Here is a 16,629-nt window from a genome sequence, read left to right as displayed (position 1 = left end):
GCATTTGAGGCGTCCTCTTGCTTGACGGCCGGACGTGTAGGAAGTGGACTCCTGGTATCACGACGCATGGTGCTCGGAGAGCTTGGGCCGAACGGCGTATACCGACCGCGGCAAGGACACCCCAGTTGGTGTGGACCCCACCGCGGAAGGCACCTTCGTGCATGGGCACAGCCATAAGGTTATTCATGGCGGCGCCCTTCGATAGCAACGTGGAGAGTGACTGGAGCGAAGCGTGCAGGATGCTACGGCACCTCAGCTGAGTCCATTGTCTTCCCGCAATTATTCATTGCTAACTTCCTCCTATTAGTGTTGCGCTTTCTCGTTTATGCGGTTTAATTGCACGAACTGAACTGAAAGAAAGCAGGCACAAACATTGGCAACATAGGTCAACTGTGATGAAAACCTAGTTCAAAACGCTTTAAAGAAAGGTGACAAGCACCAATATAACAGAGAAAAAAAACATCGAAGTAACAGAATAGAATGAGGACAAAGGGCAGTAAAAATAGAGATGTGTATGAGCAGACAGACTCAGTTGTACTAATGAAGCAAACCGTCAGAGATATCTCCGTAGGAAGCTCATTCCATGCAGTAATTCTATGAGGAAAGAATGAGAGCTTGAATGCATCAAGTCGACTTTTGTACTTGATAACTTTTCTTATAGGACCTTGCCTTGCTGATACATTAAATGTTTTCTGGATATCCGTATTTTTATATATTGCTGTTTGCTTATTATAAATGCTGATAAAAACTTAAGCCTTTGCGATCTTCGACGAGACTGTAGTTATTTCCAGCCCAATTGGCACGTCAGCTGCGAACTTCTTATGATGAATTCATAATTGTTGGTCACAAATCTTGCACTCTGTTTTCACACCCTTTCTAATTTAGCCTTCCATAGGGATGTAGGGTCCCATTCAACACACGCGTAGGCTAAAATAGCCCTAATGTTCAATAAATGCAAGGTTTTCTTCAACTTTCCTGTGGGATATCTGAAATTTCTTCAAAAAAAGTGAAGCAACTTAGAAGCCTTGGCAGCATTTTCCTCTATGTGACATGTCAAATCTGATGTGGAAGTGAATGCATTGCAGATGTATTAAGAGCGTGCTGAGTCAGTGAACCTCTTTCATTATCCGTTCGTGACATTCACCGAGGCGATTGTTCAGCCAAATAGCATTGCCTCATCCACCCATCCATCCTCGACAGTCCGGGACTGCAGAGGATGGATGATCGAAGAGACCCTCTGACATTTCCCCGCAGGACCTCGTAGATTAGACGACACCTTGCAGCGCGCTGGAATTCGTGCGCGATCCACCAAGTGCACCTGTTGCATGCTACAGGCATACTAAATAGCACATGAAACTGCTCGCCCATCTGGAATGCAAAGTTTACTTGAGCAGTGTTTACTACTCATGAATCACTAAGTTTGTCGAAGTGTTTTCGTTGGTATAGTTCACCTTTAAGGTGAAACGTCAGCTTCAGAAGCCAATTTTTTTATGTTGTTTTATTTTTTAACATTTCACCTAGATCCCAACTTTCATCCACATTTTGTAAAATAAATTATCTTCCTATCCCCATTAGTCTGGAGTTGAAGTGACGTTTCCAACCCATACCCTCGTATTGCGAAACCGAGAACTTGTACTATTTCCTTTATATAAATATAATTTAAAATAGTTTTTTATTCTATGTTGTCGTCGAGCAGCGACATGAATAAAAGGAGACTCTACTACATCTCATAGGGGCTCCAGCTATGCAGCTATGAAGCATTTTAGGCCTTTATGTTGTTTTTACTTCTGACACATGTTGAAGATTTGTTTACGTTTTTCTCGAAGCGAAATTTTGCTCCACCTTATATTACGCAAACTTTGATAACTGTCTTTCAGTCAATGTTTTGATATAAAATGATAAATACTATATAAAGTATATAAACATAGAGATGAGTGCAACGAACTAGAACATGAAAAAGATTTTAATGTGCAGCTTCTTATGCAAATAAATTTGCGCAAATTGGCAATTCTTTCCTCCTTTGCTTACTTTTTTTCGAACATTACTTCTCCAACGTTTATCACAGTGAATTTACTCTAGCTCATTGCATAGGTCCCGTAATTGGCTACATGATTGCCAAAGCTTTACTCATTTCAGCAATTCATTATAGTTATCACGGCTGTGGCGTCTAGCACTTTTAGGACATTTAATGACAAAATTTAGCTGTCGAAAATAATGTGAAGCACTTTCTGCCTTTTATATAGTTGATGAAGTTAAAAACCACATGCTAATTCAGGAAAGAAGCTTATCTAAATAGTGACATCCGATTTTTTAAAAAAAATTAACTTGTTTGTGGCCCACCACCTTAAGGGCAGCAAAACATTATTTCACCCAACGGAATGGCTCCTCTACCCCTGTGCGGCACTCATCACCCCTTCCGATTTCCGAGAATTATTATTCCAATTATTACAGTTTATTTCCTGTGACACGTTTGGATCGCTGAAAACCGCGCGAGGAAATGCTTTCCTGACGCAATAGTTATTGCGCAAGAAAGGGAAAAAGCTGACTTCGAAGTGCTAGAGCTTGCGAAGTTTAGCCGAAAAGCGGATTTCAGGGCTGAGCATCCCCTATGCACGCCATCGAGAAACCATTGAGAACCCATTGAGCGGACGGCCACGTGTCAGCTTTCGAGTCAAGGTGATAATAGTGCGAATATTTCATTTGAGCGCGTGTGTGGGGGCGTTTATCTTTTGATATTGCGTTTTTTCTAGTATAATTACATTGTTGAAAGCTGGCTGTCTTGCAAACTCTCCGTTATTGTTTACTCAAGCGCAATACATTACCCAAGAACACAATGCGCCTGCAGGGCTTCGGCCGAACGGAGTACACCAACTGTGGCGATATGAGAGCGATCGCTGTGGACACAATCATGGAAGGCGCCTCCGCGGGCACCGCTATGAGCTTGATGACGGCAGCCTACGATAGTGGTATCTACACAGCGACTGGACCGAAGCCTACGGCATGCTACGGCACTGCCGATAAAAGCACTATCTTCTGGCATTCACATAGTGACAACTCCATCACGTTAGCGCTTAGCGCACGTTTCCTTTCGTATAGTTGAAAAAAAGAAAAAAAAAGGTCCTAACCCACTCAACTCCAGGTGACACCTGAGCGTCACCACAGCGTAAGGCTTACCGAAGTGCCATTCATTTCCACTTTATCAAACGTGATGAAAATGTGCGCACAACGCGCGCAATCAAACGGTCCATCATTATGGAGCGTAGCCTACAGTAAAGTCACAGTGGCCGTAAATGAACACGGCATGAACAGTGCAGACCTGTTAATCTAGCGTGATCTCGAATCCAGTACTCTTGTTTGCTATAAATCTGAACACTGCTCGTAGGCTAGGTTTCACGGGGTCTCGGCGCCGGCTTGTCCTTTCATTCACTACAAGAATTTCGAGATGCGCCGACTGTTTCGCTAATACCTTTTCCGGAGTGAAAAAATAATAAGAAGAAGTAAAGCGGAAGCTGGTGCACGCAGGAAATCATCGACAGAAGGGTGCACGCGCAGATTAAACTTTGCGTGCGGGCACCGACGGCTGCTCGGGGAGCTCGTTCCTTCGGAAGTATTGTGAAGGTGCTCGTATAGTAGAGTGGGCTCAGCGTAACAGCGTGTCGAGTTGGCTTCGTCGCTATGCCGTCGAGTTGGCCAAGCGAGTTGGCCAAGCGCAATGGCCAACTCGCTTGGCCAACTCGACGCTTGGCCAACTCGACGAAGTCGAGTTGGCCAAGCGTCGAGTTGCGGGTTTCTAGAGGTGTCATCCTCGATCGCTGGGCGACATGCACGTCCGTACCGTGACAGCACAACGGCGATGACACCGAAGGCGACGTTGCGAAAGCGCATCTGGCGTCTGTATAACCGCGACCTTGATAAATAAAAAAAATAAATAAGACCCTGTTAAAGCACAAGAACTTCGGCACACTTTCTCTTCAACTTATTCGACTTGACTAATACTTCGAAGTAGTATATCGAGCGTATATATTTCTTGAGGTAATCTTGGAGGCTACTACAATTACGTGCATTTGCTTCGTCGGCTAGAATATTGCCTTTGCAGGTTAGCGAAGCAACGCCTTTTGATAAGCTTTGCGACAATACATCGCTTGTACGTGGCTTCATAGATCTAGATCTGACTCGATCCCGCGCGCCATAACCTAAGAATGGCTCAGCGAGCTTAAAAGCCCTCGCATTAAATGCGACGCCCTTGCATTGAATGCAAGGGCGTTCTATGATAGTGCCGTCATTCGGCTTAGTGCCTTCAATTCAATGGTCACAGCGAAAATATAACGCAAAAAATTCATAGCGAAGTAACACAATAGGGAATTGGGCTTGTGGGCGAGAGGGCCAGAGCGCCTGTAGTATGTATTTTTTCTCGTATAAAGTGACAGCAGTGATATCCGATATTGTTGTTTCTTCGTGGAGGCTCCGAAAGCTACCACTACTTTTTGAAGCTGAAAGATGAGGAGTCTGGTATTCGAATAATGAGCGAAAAAGCGGCGTGCTTTTGTGTGAAAATATTCATCAAATAGAAGCTCCAAACTGCAACATTGTCTGCGTCACGTGTTTGCATGGAAGAACGACTGTAGCTGGGGCTATAAATGTGAAGACAACGCGTCCCCTAGGTTCCACGCAGTTTCGACGCCGGCTCGTTTTGTCTACTCGCTCTCTGATCCAAAAAATACCCAATCCATGGAGCGCATGTTACTTTGGTTCTTTTTCGCAGTGGTAGGCACTGCGTCCGGGCAAAGATTTGGTAAGTACCATGATTTGTTGCTTTAATTACACATCTCTATGAGCATTCCGACCCACATTACTGATTCTAATCACCTATATTATGAAGCCGCGTCAGCGTAACAACCACATAGGGCGCCTTGTGTCAAAACACGTTCAAATGCACTTGAAAGTTTGCAAACTGCGCAGTTCTGTTGAGACGTGAGAAGGAAGAGGTGCGCGTTATGGTCAACGCGTTGCGTGTGTTTTTTCTCTCGCTTACTAATACAACGTTTGGAGATTGCGCCTTCGTGATCTGGGCTTCACATTATGCAACACTGTTGAACTTTCACTTGAACGATCAGTGTTGGAATACAGCGAGAGGCATACGTCTGCCGAGGCACTATCGAGTGCTTTTCTGCTCGCAAACACTATCCGATATTAGTTCCACTATTCCAGAATACATTTTTGCCTTTCAGTCATATTTCTCGAATCTCTTCTAGAAGCTATTTAAGTGGAAAACCTTGCCGCAAGGCGTTACCGGGAAAAATGAAATTCTAACGCCAGAGCGTTAAGAAGCCCGTGTCGTAGAAAATCTGGCGTCGGCGTCCGACGTCGGGCGTCGTCAGGGCAAAAGTATTTTCGAACTACGCATACCCACGCCTTCCGTGTGACGCAAGGAATTCACTGAAATAATTGAATCTTGAAGCTAAAATACGTGAAAAAAAATTGTAAAATACGATTTATACACAACCCACAGGCATGATAGCTCTCGGATCGTAATTTGGATATACAAGAAAACACAATTCTGTTACGTGAAAGCTCAAACAAACCCCTTTTCCAGCGTTCTTACAAAATGCACAGACAGGAGACCGGGTCCGCCATGTGCGCACGCTGGCGCGTAAATGTCTCCGAGTCCATGGAGTAGGGCGCCCGCTTCCTTGAAACACTTGCAGGTGGCGCTCGCGTTCGCCGCATCGCGGCTTATGCAAGAGGCGGCGTTTCTACCAAAAAGACTGTCTTCGTGCACAGCGTAAGCCGCCAGCGTTTCCCGGTAAACATAACGGCTAGACATGCTGCAGTTGCCGGGAAGCTTGAACAGCAGTTAGGGATTTTTGAAGGCTATCGCGTTGCACTCTTAAAGGCAAAGCTTGAGCGCCCATCAAATGTTTTCTGCTTGCTCTATAATAGTCAATTAGGCATAAGTTAAACATTACATATTCTACCTGCTAGCTACCGCTGCAGGCGCTCTTATCACAACAGGAAAGGTTAGACATTTTTTTTTCTGCAGGACCAACGCATCTAAAAATTCATTTTTTTCCCGTGCACTGTTCTTGAATGGAACGCATTTGGTGACTGCGCAACGATCTTACCATTTATTTCTGCAGGTGTGAATAAACCATAGCGTTCATCCCTCCTCTGCCCGTCAAATCACGGTGATGAAAATATTTATCTTGTGCTGTTTATTATGCAGTTTATTCAGTATCTGCTATCTTGATTGATATTTCGGTTCTGCTCCACATACTCGCTCCTGCAAATGGCCTAGTGACAAGGCAGGAAGTAATTAAAAAATAAGTAAATAATACAAAAAAGACAAGTCCATCATAAGAAATTCGCAGTTCCGTCCTAAAGGCGAATCACCGACTGCGATAGCAAATTAGTAGATAGCTGTACGAAGTAAGGGTAGGTTTATCGGCTGTATAAACATGTAAGCAATCGCTCACTTGCCAAATTACCAATGGTGGAATGTGTAGGCGTGACTCAAAGAGGACGTAGAAATAAGCATGCACACAGAGGCAGCGCATTCTTTGTGTGTCTGCTTCTTTCTACGTCTTTCTTCAGTAACGCTTGCACATTCTATCATTGAAGATGAGGGGTAACTATCGCGAAGAAAAAAGAGGACAGCACACACTGTATGTGGAAGTTAATGAGAGCAGCATTCCGGGCAAGTTGGTAATCCATTGCTTAAATGATATTGCGCGACATAAAAACGACACGGACGTGAAAGAAGATGACACACCAAGCGCCAAGTATGTGGAAGGTAACGCTTGTACCCTTCTTTCCGTCCATTGTGTGCTGCATATTTTTTCATTCATTGTCCATCATCTGGAAAATAATTACAGAGGATATTATTGGCAACGAGATTTTTCACGGCACTTTCATATTTTCGAGCTAGTTGGTTCGTTGCACTAATGCAGTCAAAGTAATTTGGTTGCAGTACTTGAGGTAAGAGCGCTGGATTCCCACAGACAAGAAGACGAGCTCTCTGTGGGCAAAATATAAAAATATTTTTATTTGACCGCGTCTAGAGTACGCTTCCGTGGCTGGACCCGTTGTTGAAAATGAATTTTTATAATCTAGAAATGTTTCAGAGGAGAGCAGTAAGATTCACCTATAATGCCAATCACTTGATGATCCGCCTTCATCACTGATGGCTGGTATCGACATCCCGGTTTTGGAACAGCGCGGAGCCATCGCCAAGATCAAGTTTCTTTTCTTGCTCTACACTCTCAGTTTAATATAAATCCTGGTAAATAGCCTTTTCCCACATTTTCCCCGGCAGACCAGACGTAGTCACAATCACGACCTGACGCCACACTTCGCGCGTACTAACTTTTTCAAACATTCCTTAGTTGCGCGAACCATCAGCAAATGAAACGCACCGTCTCCGTATTTTTTTTTCATAACGTGGCCTTCCTCACTTCAAAGATTACTTGTAAAATTTCGGGTGAATTTCATTGTTGGCAACGCAATGTTCTTGTCAATGTTCACATTAGTGAAATTTTTGTCCCCATAGTATATTTAATCACGTTTGCTAGTCTATGCTGTCGGAGTGGTAATCCTTGCTGTTTGTATTCTGTAACTTTTTCAGTTTCGTTCACCATGTTCATTCTTTTGCCTCCTCCCTCCTCTGCTTGGTCTTCGGACTGCAGTGTGTACTAAATAAAATAAAATAAAATAAAGTTAAACAATGTGTTGTGTAGAGGAGCAAACAGCTCTCTTTAGATAATAGCGCAAGCGACATGTGTAACAACAGTGTCTCTGAGAATGCCGATAGCGTGACCAAAGAGAATTCAGCCACAGTTTATGGAAAAATGTTGAGAAAACAAACGTTTTTAATGAAGCTCATATTGCCAGGTCTGTATGCGAGTGCTGCCATCCGCGCTTCACTTACCATAGCGCAAATTTACCCAGGATCCCGGCTCCAGTGTAGCCTCATGGAGGAACCAGTGCAGGGCGGCTGGCCGCAAATGGATCGCTACTGTAAACCCTGGCTCACGCACCCTTGGCGGCTGTTCAAGCTCTACAGATGCATGTGCAAGTCGGGTTACGTGCGCAACGCGTGGGGACAGTGCATCAGTTGGCGCCAGTGCCACACTTGCATGAGTGCTGCCAATGCGGACTTCATCTCGTACCGAGCTGACCCACAACCAACCTGCGGACAACTTATGCCCGAGCATTGGGCTAGGTGGGGAAGTCTCACCGGCTGTGCCTGTGCCCCAGGATTTGTGCGGTAAGTGGCTGCACTACCACGGTGACAGTGTCCGTGCTTTGAAGGGCCCCTCACCGGGCCACATAAGAAGTTTTGGTTATACGCTGGAAGTTGTTACGCGCCCTTTAAGGAGTGTTCTACCACAAGAAGTTTTCATATTACTTCAATAGTTGCCGCGATAAAATTGTTTTAGTGCCACAAACCAATCATTTCAGGAGGCGAGCGTCACCGCCAACATGGACACTCTCTCCACTTTCACAGTCTAGCCTCTGCAAGCGAAATTCCTACCCTGCGTTCTCCCACATCGGTGCCGGAGGGTCGTGTGACGAATACTTCACGGGCCCCATCTTATCTTATTTTTTTCTCTGGCACGCGTTTTTGCTGAGTGGCGCACTTCCGGTGACGGTCTCACGCGGGAACTATTGCGTCTGCCTCGTTTCATGCAGCGAATGATTTTGCGCGCTCTGCACGAGGACAGCTGATTACATATAGAAGTCAGTGCTACAGTAACGAGCACCAAGGCAGACGCGAGAGGATGAAATAGCATGATCGCAGAGCTGAAACACGGTAGAAAATCACATCGTTTCGTTCTCTGCGCGCAAGCGTGGGAACATCCGCAGGAGGTCCGTAGGAGGCCCCGATAAAGTCTATGACCATGGGACCTCCTTCCGTACATTATTCTTTTTTATAACTTGTAATCTACAAATAATAAAATCAATTTCAATTTCAAAAAAGAAAAAGAAAAAAAGCAGACAACACGGAAGTACATCTGTCTGGCTACGGACGGCACCTAGGGAAACAAAAACACGCAGACATTCTGTTTGCGTCTTTTATTATTACTGTAACTGGTCTATTGAAGCAAGATATTAAACATATAACTGATGTTGCCTTGAATGATTCTCGAAGTCAAGTGCCACTGTAAGTAACGTCACAGGACTACGATGTACGTAGGCGCACTCGTGCGATTGCCGTCGGCTGTTCGGCTGGGAGCGCAGAGCCCGCGACAAGAAGCGCAAACGGCGTTTGGTTTGAAATTTAGGCTCTTTCTGCGGCCCGTGGCGATGTAACGCTTGGGATAAACCATTGTTAGCCCACATTGGATGCACTGCGGTTGTTACCTCAAAACCACCAGACCTTGTCAAGGACCCTTTAAGAAACACTGACGAGGAACGCAATATCACATGATATGGTGAAAAATTGTTCTTTAAGTACTGTAGTTTTGGTATTCTTTTGTATCAGGTTGGTTGCAAAGAGAAAAGGAAGAAACTGAAGGTGAAACTGCGACTTCTTTTCAAGCTTGCGTCAGAGGGATAGCATAGAGACGTCAGGGTGACGTGTATATTCTAGTCTCTTTTCGTATTTGTGTTATTTTGCTACACATAAATTCGTAGAAACTTTCTAAATTCAGTCGGTAATGTCTAAAGAATACAATGTAGTCTATCTTTATTGACAAAAGTTTACTAAGGTAGGTTCTCGCCGCTTAATTTGTGTTGAAGCTGAAGCGCATGCAGGAACCCTTGCGCAATCCCCTTGCACACGTGAGAAGACGTTGTCCACCAAGTAACCACGATTCTCGGCTCACCAACAAACACTTTCCCTCGTACTTGCATCACACAGCACGCCGCCGCGATCTTATTGCACTTGCATTTTATATAAATCTTCAGGGTGATGTAGACGATGACGGTAAAAATGCACCTTTACAGACCATCTACTTGACATATCAATATTGACTTATTTTTATATTAGGATATGATATTCTCGAAGTCGCGTACAAGCCGACCTGCCTACATGACTCTCGCTTTTCTTCTTTAGATTTAGCCTTTCTTCCGCGCAGTATTTTTGGCTCTACTATACTTGACAAACGTGGACTACCTGATCACCGTCTTGTCAGCGTTTCAGTGGTACCTCTGTTTTGTACAGTGCAGAAAATGACCAGTGTGGCTTTGCTTCAAAGACTATTATCATGCGGATGACGTGTCCATTACGATCACCTCGAAGCTTTTCTTTAGGAATTTTAGTGAGAGCAGCGTTTGCAGTCATTGGGATGATTTCGAGAGCATTGCCAGTATTCTGTCAATAATTTCGCTCCCCAAATTGAAATAAAATACGCAAGGAAACGACGACAATGACTCGCGACGTCATGGTCTGAAAAACAAAGTGCAAACATAAAGAAACAAGAAAAAACGCGCATTTCTCAGGGTCATAGCAGAAATAAGCGACATACTTTCGTGTCCAGCGCGTCGCTCAGGAGCAATTCTATTTCCGCTCAACACTACCTCACTTCTTTTAAAACAGACCGACGTAAATTTTGTGACAAGTTGAGCGAAAAAAAAGAAAGCAGTTTCGGTCACTTCTGCTAAAGGTGGTAATGATCAAGACCAAACAGGACTCGCTGAACAATTTATAAAAACTTTATCACTGCCCTTTCTCCGGCCACTGCTAGCATACCCAATGTATCAGCCGATGGTGCTTCATATGTGAATTTTATTGCCTGGCCACGAGTGAACTGAATGTGGCTTAACTTGAAAGTTTAAACTTCCTCGATACCTGATAAAACACCAAATGTTTTCCTTCGCCATTATACTGAACCTCTTGCAAAATACCTAGTTGTTCCATTTCGTGCTTCACTTTCGTGTGGAATATTACTGAGGAATTGTGGTGTGATGCTTATATTCAGGAAGGGCCATCTTGGAGAAGGACCATCGTAAGACATCTTATTTAGGCCTAAGCAATTCAATCGTAATTTGTCTTATTACTATTTACCCTAACTACTCCTAATAGACCTTCACTACTCAGTATATGTAGTCGTAGACATAAAGCTCGATACTCATACACGGTCGTAAAATATTCTTATAAATATCCCCATGCGCATCTATGGAGTGCATCGGGTCACGCGTTAGAGATAGACGGGCGGATGGACAGGATTCCGAGGGAGTAGTCCTAGAATGCTTACTCTATAAAAGGAGAGCTGCCGCGAGACTTATGTCTCGTAGAGATATGTAAAAGCGCCAGTTGCTTGGAAACGTCATGAGCTGTTGCGTAAAAGGTAATGCTGCTTCACAGAGTGCGAAAAACACTAAATTACAGGCTACATGCGGAAAGCACAGGTACGCTTAAGACGCTAAAACAGAGAAAAAAAGAGCTTCAGTTATGCATTTTGTTTCTGCATTGCTTCAAAAACGTTTGTTGGTGCCTCACTTCTGATAACTTGCGACAGTTTATTTTGCAGGCGAGGAAGAGAGAGTGTTAAACTTCTGTCATTGCGAAACGTTTGGATAGTCACGAATACGCGAAAATACCGCACAGTTCCATTTCTAAGAAGAACACGTTTCATTTGTGGTATTCAATTTCCACTCTAAACCTCGTATGCTTCGGTGCGCCTACTGTTTGGCCTGAAGTTCCGCAGTATATTTCCGTTAGTAATGTACTCTATACACGTCTGTAGTGTGCCTTGTCGCAGTGAAAGTAAACGTAACGTCAACACCGGATAATAACGTGACAGTTCATCTAATGACAGACGGTATTGGGTATACGTCGCCTATCTTGGTGTTAGCCATGAAGTGTCTGTCTAGGCCAACTCAATTATTCACCGAGAGCTAGATAGAGATTTGTTAAATACATGTTGGCTTCCGTCTTGCAGGTACTACAAGGGGGGACCCTGCGTCCGCGCCGACCAGTGCCCGCCAGTCTGCCGCGGTGCCAACCAGGTGTATAGCCTCTGCCAATCCGAGTGCCCGGCCACGTGCGGTCGCATGGTTCCGTATAATTGTCAGTATAGATGCGAAGTGCCAAGATGCGTCTGCAGGCCCGGCTTCGTAGTGTTGAAGGAAGATCCGCTAGTCTGTGTACCCCCTAGCCATTGTCCCCGCCTTCCACCAAGTTGTCCTGGCCCCAACCAAATTTACACGACCTGTATGTCACGCTGTCCTCGGTCTTGTTCACAAAAGGAGCCTCGTATGTGTGCAGCTGTATGCTCGGGGGAAGGATGCGTCTGCAAACAGGGATACGTCATCGCGTCTGGTAATCCTCTCCGATGCGTACGTGAGGAGGAGTGCCCACGGTAATCGGCCTATAGAACAGAGGAGACGTTCACACGCTTAAATTGTGCAAGTACGATCAAGGCCCTACCGCTAAGATGTTGACACTGAACGTACTTCTTTCCAGCAACCTACAGACTATATCTGTAGTCTGAATTGCATCTTGTTTTAACCTGGCAGAACCTTCTTTGTGTACAGAACTTGAACAAGGCAGACAGTCGAACAGAGGGAAACGTATCGGCAATTAGGCGTGGTGATAATGTTGAACATTTCTCCCAATATATTAATCGGTTCCTCTTTGCTGCAATATGTAAACAATTTAATTCCTGACGGAATGCCCTCAACCGCCTAAATGAGCGGAGACATCATTCACTTGCTTCCTGCTTGTTTGGCCAGTAGGGTAAGAGGTTTCGCATAGACATGCTTTGTCGTATCTTGCAGTCTAGGATACTTTCAAAATATCACGTCTGAACTGGGCCGCGCTTTTTAAGCACAGTGAGTAATAAAAGTTTATGGTTGCACCTAATTTCCTGTGTCAAACTTTTTGTATGTACTTCAATCACTGCATGCTGCCATGTGAAGACTGCACTAGTCAGTTACATCGGTACTCTCCTTTCCACTGTTTCGGTGAGCGAAGCATCTAGGCAGGCTGGATGCCAGGCGTCCAGGAACCACAAGCAGTCCTAGGCGTTATCAAGCAACACATTTTTGAAACATATTATGGCCGTGATTTTGATCCTAGTCATCCTTGTCTTGTAGACAATGTGACCCCTGTTCATACTGGGGCTGATCTTTGATCCTAGATTGTTATTTGTAGTCTTTTCCCACTGCATACTTCTGTATACACCTCGTTCATTCTGTATCACTTGCGTGAAGTGTGCAGGAGTATGTTGCTTAAAATAACTAATGAGTGAGCAGTAACAAATCATATTGGCAATTTCAGGGTGAATCTGTGGTCATGATATTGGCTATAGAAGATGAGCTAGCCTTGGAATTATTTACAAAATCGTCTCAATAACACTGTTCAGAGCAGAATATTAAACGGTTTAATTGTGCTGAATAAACAAGTGCCTATTATACCACACTTCTTCAAGCAGTTGCGATAATAATAATAAATAGTAATACAATTAATTGGCCGATCAACCAACTTTACTGATGTGCTTGAGGACAACCTGCTGGTCTTGGCACTGGCGCGCGTGAGAATTAGTGTAACATATAGACACAGGCTGTCAAGTGCCCACTCGGCTGGGTACAAGAAACAAGTTCCTTATATTACAGAATACATAACATACCATAGCATATCATGAACTAAGTTACAACAGATCGCATATTGTACACAAAAAGAACATTGATTAAAATTTCTGTAAGTCTGGACATCAATCATATGCTAACTGCTATGGAACAAGGCGGAGAGATCAATATCAACAAACAGGAACACCAAGAATACTCGTTGTTTGACAACGGTTTGCAACCTAGCATCTAAAAAGAACTTTCATGTTTCTGGAAATAGGCTACCAAATGGATTACAAGGCTGCGCGGAAACTGAACAAATCTTTATGTGATATGCCTCTTTTGTGTAAAGGCAGGCCTGCACAATCTTGGCCAAAGGATTCTTTGAGTGGCCAGATGCACATAGACAAATAGATATAGACACCCTAATTAATTTTGGCGGAATCCTTATATACCTATTAGTCATTATTTCTGCATATTCGATTAGGCCATTTACAAGCTTGAATAATAAGCTTATGTCAGCTTTGTCGCGTTTGCATTCGGAGTCTTCCAAACTAAGAGAGGACTGAGAGCGAGGCTGCTGTTCACGACTGACCTGCCAGGAGCATCGATATCACTGCATAAAGACTTCATTTTGTCTGAACTCTTGTACTGCAAGAGGTCAGACTTGCAAGTACTGCTTAAACCATAGATGAATAATCCAACAGAGGTCGGAAGATGCATCTGTGCACTTCGATACACCTGCACTTATGAACTTGCTCGACATTTGGCTTGCAGTGCACAGGCTCAGCAGGCCGAGTTGAGCGATACATTTTATTTTGGGCGAGCAGTTCAGCTTGGATTGAAAGATGATTCCGAGGTAAGTAACGTTGCACTCTCCGGAGAGTGCGGGTTTGCGAAGGTGGAAAGAGAAAGGGACCTCATCTCTATTTCAGGTATAACACCGCCTTTGTCTTTCAGCCGCTCAAAACCAGTTTCTTATGCGCTTCCCTATCGAAAAAAGTGAACGTCTTGTAGAAGTAGAATATGTAGAAGTGTGTAGAAGGTTGAAGATTTCTTTGAATATCTATATATCCTCCGCATAAAGCAAGAAATAATATTGATTCACGAGTTTGAACCCGTCATTTAGACACAGCCAAAAGATAAGCTATCCTAGGACAAAGCCCTGTGGCACATCGTATATGCTTGAAGAATGTCAGTTCAAGTCAGGTATCACTGTCGCTCTGACAGGTAAGCTTGTAGGGAGAATTGAGACGGAAACATTAATTTCGTGGAGTTTTGGGAGCAAAAGGGAGTGACAGACAACATCAAGTGCCTTGCTTAGGTCACAGTAAATTGTGCTCAGTTACTTCTGTTCTCTATCGCTTCTGTTGCAGGGGCCACGAAAGTAATGAGGTTTGTGTTTGTATAAAGTCTCGCTAAAAATCCAAGTTGATTAGTTGTTAGGCTGTTCCGCAAGCTGCATGCGAATAATGTGTGCCGGATGAGACTCGAATATCTTCGGGGCAGCGCATAGGAAATTTTTGTGGATATAGTTGTGGACTGGAATGGACGAGACCTTTTTCATAGAATAGGAAATGCTCGTGTGTTGAGGCATAGTATTGGACTAAACACATCACTGAATCACTATATCTAAGTACGTGGGTGTTTCGATGTCCGCAATGCGAAAACACCAGTATACTTAGGATTAGGCGCACGTTTAAGAACTCTAGGTGGTCCAATCTATTTCTCAGAGTCCCACTACGGCGCCGTCTTGGCACGTAGAACGCGCAAATTTATTTTTTTCCCATGAAAGCCGTAGGAATACAATGAGTGTCGCCTGATAGCGATGACCTTGCGCTGCGAAATCTTTTGGCGATATTTTAATAACAAACAGACGCAGTTCTAGGCACGTCACAACAGAACAACGGAAAGTTCACCGAAGTGGAGTCACCATCCCTGCAGAAAACTGATTGAAGCGTTGCGCAAAAATAGTCTTCCTTCGTTTACCTTCGTACTTCGTTTTCCTCTTGCTGCATAGTGTACGCTCATGTTGGCGCATGTAGCCCATGTATTTGAAACTGTCCGAACACATGGCACGCATTAGGTCACAATAGTCCACCAGGTTATCAATAAATGCTCCCAAACCCTGCCCACATCTCGCGTGGGCTGACGAGCCATCATCATCATCATCATCATCATCATCATCATCATCATCATCATCATCATCATCATCATCATCATCCTAGTTGCCTAGTTACGCCCACTGCAGGGCAAAGGCCTCTCCCATACTTCTCCAACTACCCCGGCCATGCACTAATTGTGGCCATGTTGTCCCTGCAAACGTCTTAATGTCATCCGCCCACCTAACTTTCTGCCGCCCTCTGCTACGCTTCCCTTCCCTTGGAATCCAGTCCGTAACCCTTAATGACCATAGGTTATCTTCCCTCCTCATTACATGTCCGGCCCACGCCCATTTCTTTTTCTTGATTTCAACTAAGATGTCATTTACCCGCGTTTGTTGCCTTACCCAATCTGCTCTTTTCTTATCCCTTAACGTTACACCCATCATTCTTCTTTCCATAGCTCGTTGCGTCGTTCTCAATTTCAGCAGAACCCTTTTCGTAAGCCTCCAGGTTTCTGCCCCATATGTGAGTACTGGTAACACACAGCTGTTATACACTTTCCTTTTGAAGGATACTGGCAACCTGCTGTTCATGATTTGAGAATGCCTGCCAAACGCACCCTAGCCCATTCTTATTCTTCTGATTATTTCCGTCTCATGATCCGGATCCGCGGTTACTACCTGCCCTAAGTAGATGTATTCCCTTACCACTTCCAGTACCTCGCGACTTATCGTAAACTGCTGCTTTCTTCCGAGACTGCTAAATATTACTTTAGTTTTCTGCAGATTAATTTTTAGACCCACCCCTCTGCTTTACTTCTCTAGGTCAGTGAGCATGCATTGCACTTGGTCCCCTGAGTTACTAAGCAAGGCAATATCATCTGCGAATCGCAAGTTGCTAAGGTATTCTCCATCAACTTTTATCCCCAATTCTTCCCACTCTAGGTCTCTGAATATCTCATGTAAGCATGTTGTGAATAGCATTGGAGAGATCGTATCTCCCTCTCTGACACCTT

General features: G+C 44.3%; 1 protein-coding gene and 1 long non-coding RNA gene across 2 annotated transcripts in view; one reads left to right on the top strand and one right to left on the bottom strand.

Moving 5' to 3' along the window:
* Positions 1-4,533: 4,533 nt before the first annotated feature.
* On the top strand, positions 4,534-12,805 carry LOC142563944 (uncharacterized). The gene is made up of 3 exons (XM_075674695.1): positions 4,534-4,792; positions 7,945-8,263; positions 11,883-12,805. The coding sequence occupies exons 1-3, from the start codon at positions 4,729-4,731 to the stop codon at positions 12,304-12,306; spliced, it is 807 nt and encodes a 268-aa protein (XP_075530810.1). The 5' UTR covers positions 4,534-4,728; the 3' UTR covers positions 12,307-12,805.
* LOC142563950 (uncharacterized) overlaps positions 6,219-16,629 on the bottom strand; it is a 28,769-nt gene continuing 18,358 nt past the window's right edge. Inside the window, exons 2-3 of the long non-coding RNA XR_012824448.1 lie at positions 6,770-6,855; positions 6,219-6,291 (exon numbers count right to left, since the gene is read on the bottom strand). This is a non-coding gene — a long non-coding RNA (uncharacterized LOC142563950). The remainder of the gene's footprint in view (positions 6,292-6,769; positions 6,856-16,629) is intronic.

This window comes from Dermacentor variabilis, chromosome 11 (genome assembly GCF_050947875.1).
Source record: "Dermacentor variabilis isolate Ectoservices chromosome 11, ASM5094787v1, whole genome shotgun sequence".
Classification (NCBI taxonomy): Eukaryota; Metazoa; Arthropoda; class Arachnida; order Ixodida; family Ixodidae; genus Dermacentor; species Dermacentor variabilis.
Note: the sequence above shows the minus strand (reverse complement) of the source record. Positions and strands in the feature narration are given on the sequence as shown.

Excerpts from the sequence above, each read along its gene's own strand:
- LOC142563944 (XM_075674695.1), top strand. The coding sequence starts at position 4,729 with ATGGAGCGCATGTTACTTTGGTTCTTTTTCGCAGTGGTAGGCACTGCG. Across the intron at positions 4,793-7,944 it reads TGCGTCCGGGCAAAGATTTG|GATCCCGGCTCCAGTGTAGC; the intron begins GTAAGTACCATG and ends AAATTTACCCAG. Across the intron at positions 8,264-11,882 it reads TGTGCCCCAGGATTTGTGCG|GTACTACAAGGGGGGACCCT; the intron begins GTAAGTGGCTGC and ends TCCGTCTTGCAG.